General features: G+C 38.6%; 2 protein-coding genes across 2 annotated transcripts; both read right to left on the bottom strand.

The window, feature by feature from the left end:
- Positions 1-601: 601 nt before the first annotated feature.
- LOC128382043 (uncharacterized) lies at positions 602-7,962 on the bottom strand. The gene is made up of 6 exons (XM_053342022.1): positions 7,905-7,962; positions 7,327-7,480; positions 7,070-7,230; positions 6,712-6,918; positions 6,451-6,632; positions 602-6,145 (listed from the first exon to the last, which is right to left on the bottom strand). The coding sequence occupies exons 1-6, from the start codon at positions 7,960-7,962 to the stop codon at positions 602-604; spliced, it is 6,306 nt and encodes a 2,101-aa protein (XP_053197997.1).
- Positions 7,963-8,747: 785 nt separating this feature from the next.
- Positions 8,748-14,883, bottom strand: rdh12l (retinol dehydrogenase 12, like). The gene is made up of 7 exons (XM_053342026.1): positions 14,749-14,883; positions 14,351-14,466; positions 12,681-12,836; positions 12,181-12,285; positions 10,558-10,767; positions 10,259-10,451; positions 8,748-9,227 (listed from the first exon to the last, which is right to left on the bottom strand). The coding sequence occupies exons 1-7, from the start codon at positions 14,760-14,762 to the stop codon at positions 9,125-9,127; spliced, it is 897 nt and encodes a 298-aa protein (XP_053198001.1). The 5' UTR covers positions 14,763-14,883; the 3' UTR covers positions 8,748-9,124.
- Between the last annotated feature and the right edge of the window lie 1,182 nt (positions 14,884-16,065).

Raw genomic sequence — 16,065 nt, 5'->3', positions numbered from 1 at the left:
GGGCTTTAAACCTTCACTATGCAACACCTCATAGAGACTGGAAGCTTGTTTTATTGTACCAAATTGTAAAACACCTCAGAATAGTCATTTAACTAAATAATTTCTTTACTTAGAGGAGGAATTGCTTAACTGTTATTGCAGTTTTGCTTTAGTAGTAAAACTTAGGTGTAAACACTAATGTAGTATATTACTGAATCTGTTTCCAGTTATGGCTTGACTGAATTTACATAAATGATTCGCTTATCAGCACTATGTGTATTTAATTGTAATGCTGAGTGTTTGAAGTGAAATGAGACAAACAGTGATACAAAACATTAAATTTAATTTTTTGTCTCCACAAAATTGAGGAAATCTGTTTACAAAAATGGACAACCATGTAGACTGCAGTGCCAGAATTAATCAAAACAGTATCCAAAGTCAAACACACATAAAAAACTAAATAAACAATACACAATTGTTACACAAACAATAATACGAGATCAACTCATGGAATTAACAAAGGGATGCTGTTATATTGCAATGGCCATTATCAGCTTACCATGGAATTTACTGGCAAAATCTAAAGCATTTTCATCCTGCTAACCAAGGCTACTTTACATTTTTATAATCTGGTTGAAACATCATTTATGTCCTCAGTTGGAAGGAACTCTTGGTTATTGCTGACATTTTCGTCTCCAGCTTTTTCACTCAGTATAGCTACCACTGTTGACAGCGTGGCATTGGGATCCAACAACATCACCAAAGGCACATTCACACATCTCCCTTGAAAGATGAGATTTTGCAGAGTCATGGCCTGCATGGAGTCAATGCCTAAGGATGAAAGAAGTGATTTGTCTTTCAGCTCATTCTTGTCCACGCCAATAGTCTCAGTAAGCAGTGAGACAACATAGTCTTTTGGTGAGACAGAGGTGGTTTGTTTAGTTGGAGAATCTGTCTCTTTGGACTTTTGAAAAGCTTCCTCTACTAACATGGACAGACGCATGGTCAAGGCTGCATTTTGAGACAGGATGTTGTATCTAATATTTCTGAAGTGAAACCTGCAAACAGCCTGTTGGGGTCGGTTGAGCACAAGGCATTGCTCCAGACTTTGATGAATCTCAGCCAAATTTAACACCATCATCCCCTTTGCCTCCAGAAAATGCTGGATTTGCTCCTTGTTCAGAAGGAGGCCCAGGTTCAGAGCTCCCCAGTTGATAGATTGTCCTGGCAGCCTGAGATGGCGCCTGTACTGACAGAACATGTCGAGGAATGTATTGGCAGCAGCATAGTTAGTTTGTGATGCATTTCCAAGAAAAGCTGAGATGGAGGAGTAACACACAAAGTAATCTAACTGACAGCTCAGTGTTGCGTGGTGCAAATTAAGTGCACCATTTACTTTTGGTTTGAGAACTTTCTCAAAGAGAGATCTGTTAAGGGTCTCAATCAGCCCATCATGCAAGACCACTGCACTGTGAAACACTCCTCTGATTGGACAACCAGGGAATTTCAAGTTGATGCCATTGATGACCTTGTGCACATGCTCAGAGACAGATATGTCACACTGCATGGTAGTGATGCAGTTCCCACACTGTTTCTCTAAATAGCGTATCTCTTTTTGCACATCTGGAGTGGGCTTGCTCCTGGAGAGTATGACAATGTACTCACCCCCTCTTTGTGAGATGAATTTGACCGTTTCAAAGCCCAGACCAGAGAGACCACCTGCCACAATGTACACTGCTCCCTTTTGGAAAAGCTGTTTTTTTGTTGGCAGCAGTGGAATGTCAGATGTATTCCTGAGACCTTTTTCTAGAGCCACAACAGCCAGTTTCCTTGAGTTGAAGTATGATTCTGGCTCCTCTGAATGGATTGTGATGCTTTCAGATTTCATATTCTGAAAGATAAAGCTCTCAAGATAAAATTTCCTGCTCAAGTTCAAGGACTTGAGCCATTGATAAATGTATAGCCCTTTTGCACTCAATGATCCCTTTTGTAAAATGACTGGCATGTGAATTGTCTGCACATGAACACTTTCCTTTACACTTTGGAATACATCCTGAGCAAGCAGAGACGGCGTCTGAGATTCAGAGATGATGACAACATGTTTGACACCAGGAATGTTGCAGATTTTAGCAATCAGGGACTCATCAAATGGAGGCAGAACAATGAATGTGTCCAGCTGATTGACATCTACAAAAGAGCCATTGCGTTGTGTTCTAACTACCACCTTCCAACCAGACTTGTGAGAAGTAAGTGCCAAGACTTTCATCAGAGCAGAGTTAGGCACAGGGGATATGATTCCTAGATGATGTTTGGCTCTAGGCAAGGCTTGATGAAGGATTTCCCATGCTAGCACAAAATAGGAAACACAGGGTGTTTTTCTAAGGCACAGGAAGCGTTTGGTACTGTAGCACACATCCTCTGGGACTCTAACTTTGCTGGCTGCCACCACAGGATAACAGCAAGCAACTTGGTCTCCCACTTTCAACTTCCTGACATATTTTCCGACTGCTGTAATAGTACCACTGAAATCAAGGATCAGTAGCTTGTGGTTCTGCGAGGAGTGTTTGTCCCAATATAGTGTCTGGCCAAATTTCAGATCTGAGGCACTTACAGGGAAGTAATCTGATGAATGAACACATATCTTAGTTGGCCGAATTTCAACTGATCCATCACGAATTGGCTGCACCCCCTCGTTAAAATGAATGGCACTCAGCTGAGTCATCTTATGTGCATCAGCTGTCTGAAAGATGTAGGGTTCAGACCTGTTAGAGGTAAATCTGCCCTCTGAGTACTCGCTTATCTCAAGTGGGGTACGCACAATAGAAGGTTTTAGAATCAGCCCATCTTTTACCACCAATTCTGGGTACTTGCTGCAAGGATACGATCTTAAGACATCACAAAGAGCAGCAATGTCCTCAGCAGAGATAGTGCTTATATCAACCAACTGAAATGAAAGCTCTGGTATCTCTGCAGCAAAAGATCTTGTCATGCCAGCAAGTGCAAAACCTGGATTTATGTGGTCTAATGTGATGTCAGATGAACAGTAGGTTATCGCTCTGATGGAGTTGGGGAAGTGAATTCTCTTGAGCTCGAGAACTATTTGGCGGTAAGTCTCACAGCAGTTCGTCAAATTCTGCAGGACAACATCTGCTGCCAGTGAAGTGAGGTTTTCTTTGCCCCACAAAAATAAGACCTCGTCAAAGTTTTTCTCAATATCTGTGATATTGAGGTTTGCCAACAGAGCAGGGAACCCATAGCTCAAGATGTCTTTTGCATGTGTGAAGGAAATGTATCTAGACCTTGAGTCCAAATGTTGCTGAAGGCCTTTAGAGATCCCTATATGATCGCAAAAGACCAAGGCGGTAGGAGGAGGAGCAGATTTCATAGCTTCAGGAATGACACTAAAGTCATTATGGTAGAAGTACTCCTCAACCATATTAGAAGGACTGCCAAGGTGCTTGACCATCACATGCTTAACCTCAACCAACACTCTGCCTTCTTTATCTGCAAAGCAGCCACAGACCTCAAAGTGATCAACACCCACATCAGTTGCTCTCAGATAGGCAATCATCTCTTCTTGCAAGGGTTCCAAGACTGTCAAACTTCCTATTTTTGCAGGAAATCCTGGTGTACCAGCAAAAATGTGCTCGACTGTGACTGGGAGAAGCTGCATCAGGTAATCCAGCACAACAGGATGAATGCAGTAATCATGCAACTGAGACTGCAGTTCCTCTGGAACTGTGACAACTGCAATTGCCTCTTTCAGATCTTCCCCATAGTGCACATTCCCCTTATTCTTGAAGACATCTCCATACTCAAAGCCTCCTTGAGAGAGATACCCATAAAATTCCTTAGAACTCACTACAGATGTGCATCTTTTGTAGATGGAGCTTATTGAAATGGACTGCTCCTCAATCAGCCGCGCTTTCTTTGAAACTGTGCCTGATGCATACATTGCAGATGAGGAGAATACTGTGAAACTAGTTTCTTTCTTTCTTTGTTCTAGTTGCACTTTCATTTCTGGTGAATTTTGGGTCAAAACAAATGGGCTGTGAAAATTGACACTGAGCTGTAGTGAATTGAGGGGGACTTTTGGTTTGGCAGTGGCTATAAATGCGGCTAAACCCAATTCAGCATAGAAGGCCCCAGGGATGATGGGTATGTCGTTGTGTTTGTGCTCTTTCAGGTAGAAAGAAGAATCAGACATCAGATCACAGCCGAAAATGTTGCTTTCACTTCCTGTCAGACAGAGGACAGGGTGATTACTTGCTGTGTTTCTCTGTGCTGCTCTGATGATGACATCCCTGTCTGAGCTGTCAAAGTGATATTTTGGGAAAGGCAGTGGTATGGTCTCATATCCTTTGTAGAATGTGTTCCAATCTACTTTAACACCCAGCTCAAACAGCTTAGAAACAACTGACATGATTGTTTCTATATCTTTCTCTGGCTGTACCGAAGCGAGAACAGCTGTGTCATTACCCAGAGATTCCATGATATTTCTCTGTAGCGCTCTTCTTGGCCCAATCTCTACAAAGACTGTGTTCTTTTTTCCTTTGGTTGCTGACCTCACCGCTTCCTCAAAAGCCACTGGCTCGCGAATGTTTCTTGCCCAATATTCACCTGTGCAGAAATCACTCTGATGTGCTTCCTTGCCCGTCACTGTTGAGAACAACTCTGTGTGGAGATCATTCACTTGTAAGGAACCAATTGTCTCCTTGATTTTTGGCAGAATTGGATCCATCAGGTGGCTATGATAAGCAGCAGGGACATCCAGAATACGGAGGAACAGATTCTGACTGTTGGCTGTGGTGCTTAGCTCCATGTGTAAGCTATCTATTGCATCTGCATCACCTGAGAGGGTGCAGGACTGTGGGCTGTTAAAAGCAGCAAGGCAAATTCTGCCAGAGTATTTAGGGAGAAGAGAAGCGACCTCTGATACAGCCATATTGCTGATTACAAGCATTTTCCCCCCTGTGACTTTTGTCTGGAGAGTGCTGCGGAAATAGATAACCTTTACTGCATCTTCAAGAGACAAGAGGCTAGAGCAGTGAGCGGCTGCAACCTCACCAACGGAGTGACCCAGTATTGCATCAGGCTTGACACCCCAGTGTCTGAGTTGGGTTGTAATGCTAACCTGGATAGCAAAGATGAGAGGTTGGACAACATCTGGGTTTTTGAAGTCACTACTCTCAAACTCGCTCTCAAGTGTCTCCAAGATGTTCAGCGCACTCAGCCTCTGGAAAAATTGAGCAATCTCTTTGATCTTATTTCTGAATACAGGCTCATGTTTGAGTAACTGTTTACACATGCCATGATAAGTGACACCATTTCCACAGAGGACAAACACTAACCTTGGACCTGAGTAGGATGGGCTAAATGTTTTGCCAATGGCAGCACTTAGCTTCTCTTTAAGATCAACTATGGATGAAACCTCAATGGCCTTCCTGTATTTGTGTTTCTGGTGGCTTCTCCTGCAAGCTGATGTGTACAACAGAGAATCTAGATCAACTTTGCAATCTGCGTGTAGCTGGTTTATTGTGTCTTCCATCATCAAAGTGAGGGATTTTGGTGAATTTGCTGACATGACAAAATACTTTGCCTGCTTCCTGTCAGTCTTTTGCTCAGTGTGAGACAGTTTGTACTGTTTGACAATGGCATGGGCATTTGTACCCCCAAAACCAAAGTTGTTCACTCCTGCAAGTCTAGCACCAGAAGCTTCCCACCTTTCTACTTCCTTAGGAACTTTGATGTTCAGGGCTTTGGCATCCACACTGGCAGTCTTTTCAGAGTAGAAAACTGAGGGAACAATGGTCTCATGCTTCATCATTAGTAGGACCTTAATGAGTCCTGCCACCCCAGCAGCAGATTCTGTGTGCCCAATGTTACCCTTCACAGAGCCAATCTGCAATGTCTCTGTACCAGGAGGTCTGGCTTTAGCAATGACGTTTGAGATGCTTTGTGCCTCTGTCGGGTCTCCAACTGGGGTCCCAGTCCCATGTGCCTCTATGTACTGGACATTTGTGAGGTCGCACTGTGAGTAGATTCTTCGCAGCAGCTCCTCTTGTTGTGTCATGGAGGGTTTGGTGATTGGCGTTACTGAGTGACCATCTTGGTTGACAGCTGTTTTGGTGATGATTCCCCAGATATGGTCATGGTCTTGTATAGCCTGTAAAACAAAAACAAGACTAGATTTTTTATAAACATGTGGTGTTGATTCAATAAAGACATGTTATGTATGACAAGCCCAAGTTATGTAAAGAGTTGCTTGAGAGAAACAAGGCTAATAGGAATGAGCAAGTTGCCTTTTACAGGTAGGATTAATGTTTAAAAGAGATATAAAATTGATTAGTTGTACTAAGTCAATCAGTTATAAATTGATATTGGTCTAATATCTGATATGGTTTGATGTTAATAAAAACAAAGGGAGCAAAGGAAGTTGTGATCTTTTTATTCACTTCTACATATTCTGACCTTTTTCAGTGGCTTCAGGAGAAGAATACCGCAGCCTTCTCCTCTACCATAGCCATCTGTCCTGCTGGAGAAAGGTTTGCTGGTCCCCTCAGGTGAAATCATCTTGGCCTTGCTGAGAGCAACAAACACTCTTGGCTCTATGATACAGTTGACGCCGCCGCACACAGCCATGTCACAATCTCCTGATAAGAGGGAATGTGTACAGTATTTTGAAATCTCATATTACAAGATCCATCATTACCTTTAATTAAGAATACAAACCTTGTTTAATGGACTGACAGGCAAGATGAAGAGCCACAAGGGATGACGAGCAGGCACAGTCTATGGACAGTGACGGCCCCGTGAAATTGAAGATGTAGGAAACTCTGTTTGCTGCTATACTCATGGCGATTCCTGTGCCAGTCCAATGATTAATCACACTTGGGTGCACATGTGCAGCATTTGTTTCATAATCTCTGTTCATAAGGCCTGTTATAAAAACCAATATAAAAATGGATGATTTAAGGAAAAATTAAAAGTGGACATTTGGTCTAGCACAAAGTAATTGCATTTTTGTCAATTGAAAGTCTTTATTACACACAAATGTAAATGGTCAGTCATCGGACAAATGCTTTCTTACCTAAAAACACTCCCGTCCTGGTCCCACTGGCCTTCTCCATAGGAATTCCTGCATTTTCTAAAGCCCAGTAGACACACTGAAGGACCTGTTTTTGTTGAGGATCCATTTGTTCCACTTCACTGTCAGTGATGCCGAAGAACTTGTGGTCAAATTCATTGAAACTAGAAACATTAAAGAATAATAAGATTAAATTTACTAACTGAGAAAATAGACCATAATCATAATGTACACTAGTATAATTACATTAAAGATCATACCCATCAATGAGAGCAGCCTTGGCTGTGCGGGATTTACCCGCTTTGGTGTCGTCAGGGTCATACCAGCTCGTTAAGTCAAATCTCTCTTTGGGAATTGGCACAGAACAGTTTCTCCCATTCACCAAAACCTTCCAGAAATTGTCAAGCCCTTCACCTGTTTGAACAATATATAAAGTAGTTAAAGCTTTGAAACGTGTTGGTCTCTTAATAAAGTTCTCCTATACTACATGTTGCAGGAGCTTTGACTTTCTTCCTTCTCCATACACCTTGGAAATAGGTGACGTTGTACCAGAAAGCTCCACCCTGTTTCTACGGGTTTCATGAACCCAGGTTGAGATAAGAGGTTTATCTTAGGGAAGTTTTTCTGGTAATTTCAGATATGAAATCTGTAAATGAAACTTTTCTTTTCTCAGTTAATTTAGATCATTTTCAAGTATCTGAGTATACATGGTGAGAAAACCTCTAAATCGTAAATTTGTCAATGAAATATTGAAATATGAAAATAAATATAGTAAGAAAAGCAACATCACAAATAAAACAAACTAATGAAACTAAGTTCCCAAATTTAAATGTCTTACCGCCTGGAAAATTACATCCTATGCCCACCACCGCAATTCCGTCTTCAGCTTCCTCCATCCTGTCTGAACATCACTGAAGAAGAAAATATTTAAAATCTTTACTGCACCATTAAGTCAACATCACTCTGGCTCCTTGGTAACTTCACATCCATAAATACATGTCTTTGAAATGGGAGTAATTAGTCCAGTTTTGTCATGCACTAATGGATCCTTACATCCATACTGTTCGCCTTTTCCCTCAGTGATGGTATCACTGCTGGACTTGCAGTTGATTCTTATAGCCAGCTTCTTTTGGTTATTAAACATTAATGATCGATTGTATACGTGGCCATGGAGATGAAGGACTTCAGTGCACACATTTATGGCGCCTTGCAAAATGATTAGACCAGGTTTAATGAGTAAATCAATACCGTATCCATCACTGAGGTAACTCTAGGTTTTGTGTTATCGAAATTTCTCACTGTATTTAAATGAAGTACTTAAATAAGTGTAATCAATATTCCAATACAATGTATACAACAGGTTAGGTAAGAGTGTGGACTCACTTCATAATCAACTAGGTTAATGTTTTGAACAATCTTGAATCTTGAGTCTTTTTTCAGTCATCTTCAGAGGTCTTTACAACATCCAATAAACCATATACATACTTCAGCTGTCATACAGTGGAATGCTGTTTATAAATTATAATGTATACGATACCTTTGGACACATTAGGCTATGCGACTAATTGTTTGTCACATACAGAAAGAAGACAACTTAAAAGACAACTTAAAGGAAAAATCTGAATTAAAGAATGGAGATGCATTAGAAGAAGGGACAAAGCAATCTGATGGAGTGGAAGATGGCTTTAATGTAAGAAAATACAGGTAAACAACATTGAGTTCTTTTGTAAAGTACTTTATAACATCCACCATCAACATTGGATAGAATGTGTTTATAAGTGCTTGAAAACATAACTTTTGGTTGAAACTGTGGATAAAACAATATAAAACAAAAACAAATATTAGCATATTGTGCAATACTGTGCCATAGTAATCACAACAGATACATAGAAAAAGTGCAGAAAAAGGTAGAACTGTTTGGACTGTAACGAAAGTCATATATTAAGACGATTTTGTATAATATTTTTTGGCAGGCAGGATATATATAGTGTTTCAGATAATGAAGAAACACAACAAACTCTAAACTGAAAGATTTTTACTTTCAACCTTGATCCTGCTTCAATCCCACGTCACGGAGAGCATCCGACAGCTCAGCTCCCACAACTTCTGCGCCAAGTCATCGTCTTTGCCGGCTGCCGAGCAGTTGGCAGGAGCACAGTCGCTGCAGGAAAAGAAGGAGAAGATGAACAACTTGAAATCTGGATTTACGTCTCATCATCATAATAATAATAATAATAATAATAATAATAATAATGATACTAATAATAATGCATTTTTATTTACATTGTATTTCATTCTAACACCACCCACTGTAACTGGGTAAAAAATATGCCTCCAAGTCCAAGTCAGATAACCCTGGTGACATCCAAATAATTACACAACAGGCAGTGTAGGACTCGTCATGGTGAGTAAACTGAACATGACGTGTAAAATCGGTTGGGTGGCCCTTAATGTTCACTTCATATTATATTTTATGTAATAACTTATTTGTTTTAAATTGTAATACTGTTTTCCAATGTTGCTGTTCTACTATGAATATGTATAAATGTATCATCTCTCTTAAATATATGTGCTCTTCAGTTTGTCATTTGTCCCCTTTTTTATGATCTTACTTTTGAATTTATATATTTTCTTTACTCCCTTTAGTGTTTTCTGGGGAATAGATATAAAAAAAGACATGAGAGTCATTTACATTTTTAGTTAAGTTTTCGGCTACGATATGTCCTCCGAGGCACATTTCTTGTTTTTTTTATTCCTAACCCTAACCAAATTCAAAATTCAAAAAATTTCTTTTAAAAAGTTTGTTCATGTTATGTTTTTATGTCAAAAAACAAATATTGGACATGTTTTAAAACTCTGACATTCCTACAGTATATCGGTATCAGCCTAAAAAATACAATATCTGTCAGGCCCAACTTCCCAACTTGCTACCCCTCGAACATTGAACTTAATTTTCTCATGAAATGCAGAAGTTAACTTGAGTCACACTTTATCTATTTATTTACACAGTTAAATTGTTAACTACAGTAGCTAATATTGTCTCTTCAGTTGAAAAAAAAATGCATGTAAATACTAACATATCCTCTAAAAACATCATTACGTCGTCATTTTGTGAGAGGAAATGATGTGTGATGTGACTACAAAGCTCCTATTGTATATTAAACTGCATGTAAAATCACGTTACTACCGTACCTGTAGTATCCACCGCTCTCCTTCTCCAGTGTGGGCTCCACTGCGCAGTAAATTGTTGTCTGGGCTCCCTGGACAGAGGTTTTGGTGAAGGGACTGACCATCTTCATGACAAACTGCTGAGGGCCGTTCAGATGACGCCATAAATCTGTCTGGACAACTCCGGGGTGGAGGGAGTATGTCGTCACTCCTGTGCCTGAAACAAGTGAACACCGGGTTAATGTTACTGTACAAAACAACTGAAACACTGAGGGAAACTATCAAAGTACATACAATGGCTGGTATCAGGGCGTAATACACACCTTCTAGTTTTTTAGCCAGTGAGCGTGTGAAGAGGACATTGGCTAGCTTGCTCTGTGAGTAGGCGGCCTTCTTGTCGTAACTCTTCTCACTGTTAATGTCTTCCAGATTGATGGAGCCCCAGGAGTGAGCCATGGACGACACGGTGACGATCCTGGCTGGTGCAGATCTTTTAATCAGGTCGATTAACAAATGTGTCAACAGGAAGTGGCCTAGAGGACAAGACAATGAACAAGTGTGAGAAAACAAAAACAGTATAGAATATGCAAAGAGATGATAAAGAGATGCTCTAAAATGGCAAACTGTCAAAATTAAGTGTTTTACTACATCCTCAATTCTTCAAAGATCTAGGATTATATATGATATATATTATGTGAAATACTTCAATTAACAGTAATTATACTGCTGCTATAGTTCAGACTGTCATACTCTCCTGCAGCTGTGAAACAATGCTTATATTAAAATGAATAACAAGTGTGCAGAATGTATTATGTCAGTTTCCCTTACTGCAGCCTGATATTTTATAAAATCCTTCAGTAGACAACATATATTTGTTATTTCCTGTCTCTGTGTTGAAGGGAAGTTATATACAGGCTCATTTGGTTGCATATACAATTGCACCTGCTGTTAAATGAAGCTTGGGAGTTGTTGTTTTTACATGCATGTACAGTTATAGATCCTTGGTTAAACAGACCCACCGTCTTCATTTCAACTTATAAAAGAAAAGAGATGCTGTAGCTGCTCCGATTAGTATTTTATATCTGCCTGAATCAGAAAGTTTTTATCAAGGCTTGAAAATATTTGGGCTGCTTGAACTAAAAGACTGGTATGGAAACTACTGTACTGATTCATTTAAGTTTGAAATATTTGTAATATAAAAAGAGATTTCTCATTTCTCATATTTTCTTCGTCCCTGTAATAAAAACACACTTTGACTAAAATAGAGCGTTCAAATGTTTGCCTTCACGTTTATGAGACTTTTATACAGGTGTCTAAGTAGTAGTTATGACTTCCAAGTTAATCTATATAAATTTATTACAGACAACAAAGCTACTGTATTCTAACTTTGGTTGATAATCCTCAGCATGCTCTGACAGAGGTGTGATAAACTGTACTCATTATCTGATAAGGCTACTGTCCTTATCACACATAATATCAACACATAGCAATACTTATAAGACAAATGATCTCATTCCTAAAGAGTATAATAGAGGGCAATATACATGTGAGTGTGCCAGGATTTAAAGTAAAAAGCTCCCTTTACAATGAGATGCAAGTAATAAAGGCCACAATTACCTTGATCCTAAGTCTATATAATGTAGGTAAATTTTAATGGCATGTTCAGTAGAAGTTAATTGGAGCTACTGTAATCTACCCATTTTGACAAGTCTAACATAACAGACAATCCAATTTATCAGTGACTAATGCAGAAAGCACTTCTGTAATTTGCATTTTATAGCTGATTTGACATGAAACTGATTATAATTTGGGCATCAAATAAGCAAGAAATTCGGAAAAAAACAAGAGGCTGCGGTTAAGTAAGGGGACATCCATCTCTGACTCGCACACCATTGAGTCACTTCTTCACTTCTTCATTACACAGTTCAGAAACTTGACGTATTTACCCATGTGATTGACGCCGATCTGCATCTCAAAACCATCTGCTGTCTTCCCGTACGGACACACCATCACACCAGCGTTGTTGATGAGGATGTTGAGTTTCGGCTCATCTACAGAAAAGAAACAAAGCAAATCAAATTATAGGTCCAACAAAGACTGCAACTAATCATTATTTTATTGTCGATAAAACTACTGATTATTTTCTCAATTAATTGATTGTTTGTATGGTCTGTAAAATGTCAGTGAATTGATTGTAGAAGAGGTTAAAACCTGAAAATATTTACATTTGGGGGGCTGGAACCTGGAAACTTTTGCTATTTTTGCCTTAAAATGTGCTTTATCATTATTTGATCATCAAAATCATTGTTGATTTACTCAACAATTAATTGACTAATCACTGTAGCTATATGGCCAATAAGTCCCTTGATGTGTAGTTTTCTAAGGAACAAATGTAGTTTCTTAAAGCTTGTGAGAAATTCATCGTTTCATCATTGCAGCTGTGTACCTTTGTTAATGGCTTCTGCAAACTCCCGTATTGACTTGATATCTGCCAAGTCAAGTTTCATGCAGACAACATTCTCGTTGCCTGAGTTGCTGATGACTTCTTTCACAGCTTCTTGTGCTTTCTCCATGTCCCTGCACGCTATGATGACTCTTGCCCCTAAATAGAAATACAAACAACAGTAACATATAAGAGCAGTGTCTGTATAAACATACTGGGCATGTAGGTGCTCAAATGATTCAAATATGCAGGTAAGATATGGTTGAACAGCACCCTCTGGTGGCATTATAGTAGTAGTTTCAACATGGACAAATGAAAACAATTATTAAACATAGCAGAAAACATGACAAGTTCGCCTCTTAAAGCAAAAACTACTTAAAAACAATTATTTAATTAAAATAACCTTTGTTTATCTAGAGGTTATGAACTTCAACGTTAGATCTTTTAACTCAAATCTGTGAGATCCCTCTTTGAGAAAAGGTGAAAAGTCTGGGCTCAAGCATAGAAATGATCTCCAGTGCATTTTCTTTGTACATACTGTATGCAAGTGATTCCGAAAAGTTATTTAATCAAAGTAATTCAGTAGATTAGTCCCATCAACAAGGACTCATCTGACTGGCCTCTTTATTATATGTTGATCTTCATTTAGATAATCCATGCTCTCTCACACACCTTGTTAAGCAGAAGTTGAACCTGCCTCCTTGGAAGATTAATATAGGCTTCAATGTGGTCCTAGACTAGCTATTATCCTCCTTCTTGCAATCGGCTTTGTTTTAATATAGAACAGGTTAAACCTAAGCTTATTTTAAGATATGTCTGTTGCAAGTCCCTTTGAGTTAAGCAAGCTTAAATGAGCATTTTAGTCTGGCTTTAGGCTTGAACCCTGTCTGTGAAACCAGTGGAAACAGAAATATATGACAAACTGTGACTTGAACAGCATTTTATCACTTCGAATTCAATCTAAGTATCTTTTTTTTGTATTTTTAAAAGTATTGACAGACTATTTTCTGACTTTTCTGTGGACCAAACAAGTGATTTCATAATCAAAAAATAACTAAGAGATGAATCAGTAATGAGATAATTGTTAAATCCTTTCGTAAAACTCTTATTCTGTGATTTGATTTCTTAATGTAATTTATAATTTGCCAAATTTTAGATTGTATTGTATTTAGTCAAAGTTCTAGTACTACTACATTTCTCTTTGTTATTATTATGCATTTATTCTATATCTTTTATGTATGTGTGTGTATGTATGTGTGTGTGTGTGTGTGTGTGTGTGTGTGTGCAAAGGGAGGGAGGCAGTGGGAGGAGACCATGCAATGTGTCATTTTCCTGTTGTTTTTGTCGTGTCATGCAACTAGGGGAAAAACAAAAGACACTGTTTTGGTATTGCATGATACTCAGCCTAATGTGAAACTGTTACTAGCTCAGACAACTAAACTATTTGATTTATCTGCTTCTGAAATGCTCTCATTAAAAGCTCCTAGCACTCCTTTTTTTGGTTTCTGTGACTCCACATGTCGACATTTCCTGACTGGGCTGAGCTTTTTTCTTGGTTTTCACACTCTTGAGCAATGCAATAGTTACTCACCTACAGACACAGATGGTGCAAACTAACCATGACACAGCAAAAAAAAAAGTGTGAGTAAAGTAATGTCTAACGTCAAACCAACCTCTTTTTGCCAGATCTATGGCTGTTTCTTTACCAATACCAGTGTTGGCACCTGTGATCACCACAGTTTGGTCCTCCAGTTTTTGATCAGAGGACCAGGGCGTGCTGAAGAAATTTCTAGGGATATTGACAAATCAGTGTTACAACTCTCTCAAAGCAGCAACAATGGTTGTAAAATGACAAATAAACACATTTACAACAAACACATATGTTAGTTTGCTCTCAAATACAGTCAAACAAATCCTTCCTCAACTACTGTTTAGCTGTAAACTTGTTAATAAAGTTATTATTGGTCAGAATGAGGCTTTATGTACAGTTAACCACCACTAAAGAGGGCTAAATAATCTGTTTTAAAAGCTTTAAACGCTATTTTTTAAAGAATAAGTAAGGAGCTCTTACCTTATAGCCTCCATGTTGTTTCACTAACGCAGTCAAAACGCGGGAATCTTCTTTATTATTATTAGTATACTGTATTATCTGATATTCAATAGAGCACGAAACAAACAAACTTCATAGTAAACGCCTTTGTATCAAAAGTCGCGATGCGGAAGTGTCATTGAGTAATATGTGACAGACGATTACTTCAGCCAATCATCTTGCGGGGTTATGATTCTTGGACAACTGTGATTGGTTGTAGTGGAAGTTAGACTACGCCCCCTCGCTGTAGTGGGATTATGAGTACTGGGGCTGCACCAGACAGGTGAGGAGGCAACCTGTCTTTATTAGGTACATCTGTGCAAGCTAATAGATAGATAGATAGATAGATAGATAGATAGATACTTTTTTCATCCCATAGGGAAAAATTCATGTATCCAATAGCTCATACATAAACACAAAACGCAAATACAGAACAAATAATATATACAAAAACCCCTAAAAGTTATAAAACTAAGCAAAAATAATACTAATCAGAATTATTGCAGTGCCCCCTCACTTTCTTATGATGTTATCATTATAAATCAATCCGATACAACAGTTCTGTTATATATTCTACATTTAGGACATTTATATGTTATTATTAACATTAGTGATAATTCTACTTCTATTCTATGTTTATTATTGAGGTCATAGTGGGTGATGGTGGTGTATTATGGTGCATTATAAGTGCTCCTAAGATGTCTAGTCTATTAACATACATGAGTGCGCCATCACCACTTAGCACAACATCAGTGATAATAAATAAATAAATAAATGAATAATAATAGCTTTATTTACAAAGCAAGACACACAACACAGAGAGCAGTAACAAGACTTACATTGACAAGATGAAGGTAGAGGACAAATAAATACATTAAGGAGATGATGAAAATAAAGTATAGAAATATATAAATGAAATAAAATGAGATAAAGTAAAATAATATAAAATAAAAGACAGTATCAATAAACAAACAACACCAAATAAAAGCTAGTATATAGAAATTAGTTTTGAGAAGTGATTTAACCTCTTAATACACGCCCCTGTTTTTTATGTTGTTAGCTTAAACGACATGCCCAAGTTGTGAGCAGCACAGATCCCACATAGTTTGAGACTCAGAGATGTGTCTGGTATCATTGGAAAGGAAACACTCTCAGGATTCTTGTAAAAGTGTCTGTGTGATTCTGTGACTTACTGACAAAGAGTGGCACAGGTTACAATGATGGGGTTGTTTACTCGCCCATAGGTTTGCCTTTACAATGACATGTGTACAGACATTCAGGGACCTCTCAGCGGGATAT

The sequence above is a fragment of the Scomber japonicus genome, chromosome 21 (assembly GCF_027409825.1).
Source record: "Scomber japonicus isolate fScoJap1 chromosome 21, fScoJap1.pri, whole genome shotgun sequence".
Taxonomy (NCBI): domain Eukaryota; kingdom Metazoa; phylum Chordata; class Actinopteri; order Scombriformes; family Scombridae; genus Scomber; species Scomber japonicus.
This window is presented reverse-complemented; position numbering and strand designations above follow the sequence as displayed.

What these genes read in the sequence shown, in the direction of transcription:
- LOC128382043 (XM_053342022.1), bottom strand. Translation starts at nt 7,962, where the DNA reads ATGGAGGAAGCTGAAGACGGAATTGCGGTGGTGGGCATAGGATGTAAT. An exon ending in AGGATGTAATTTTCCAGGCG is followed by an intron (nt 7,481 to 7,904) that starts GTAAGACATTTA and finishes TTGTTCAAACAG; the next exon opens with GTGAAGGGCTTGACAATTTC. An exon ending in CTGTCAGTCCATTAAACAAG is followed by an intron (nt 6,633 to 6,711) that starts GTTTGTATTCTT and finishes CCCTCTTATCAG; the next exon opens with GAGATTGTGACATGGCTGTG.
- rdh12l (XM_053342026.1), bottom strand. An exon ending in GATCGGCGTCAATCACATGG is followed by an intron (nt 10,768 to 12,180) that starts GTAAATACGTCA and finishes CTTGTCCTCTAG; the next exon opens with GCCACTTCCTGTTGACACAT. An exon ending in ACTGGCTAAAAAACTAGAAG is followed by an intron (nt 10,452 to 10,557) that starts GTGTGTATTACG and finishes CACTTGTTTCAG; the next exon opens with GCACAGGAGTGACGACATAC.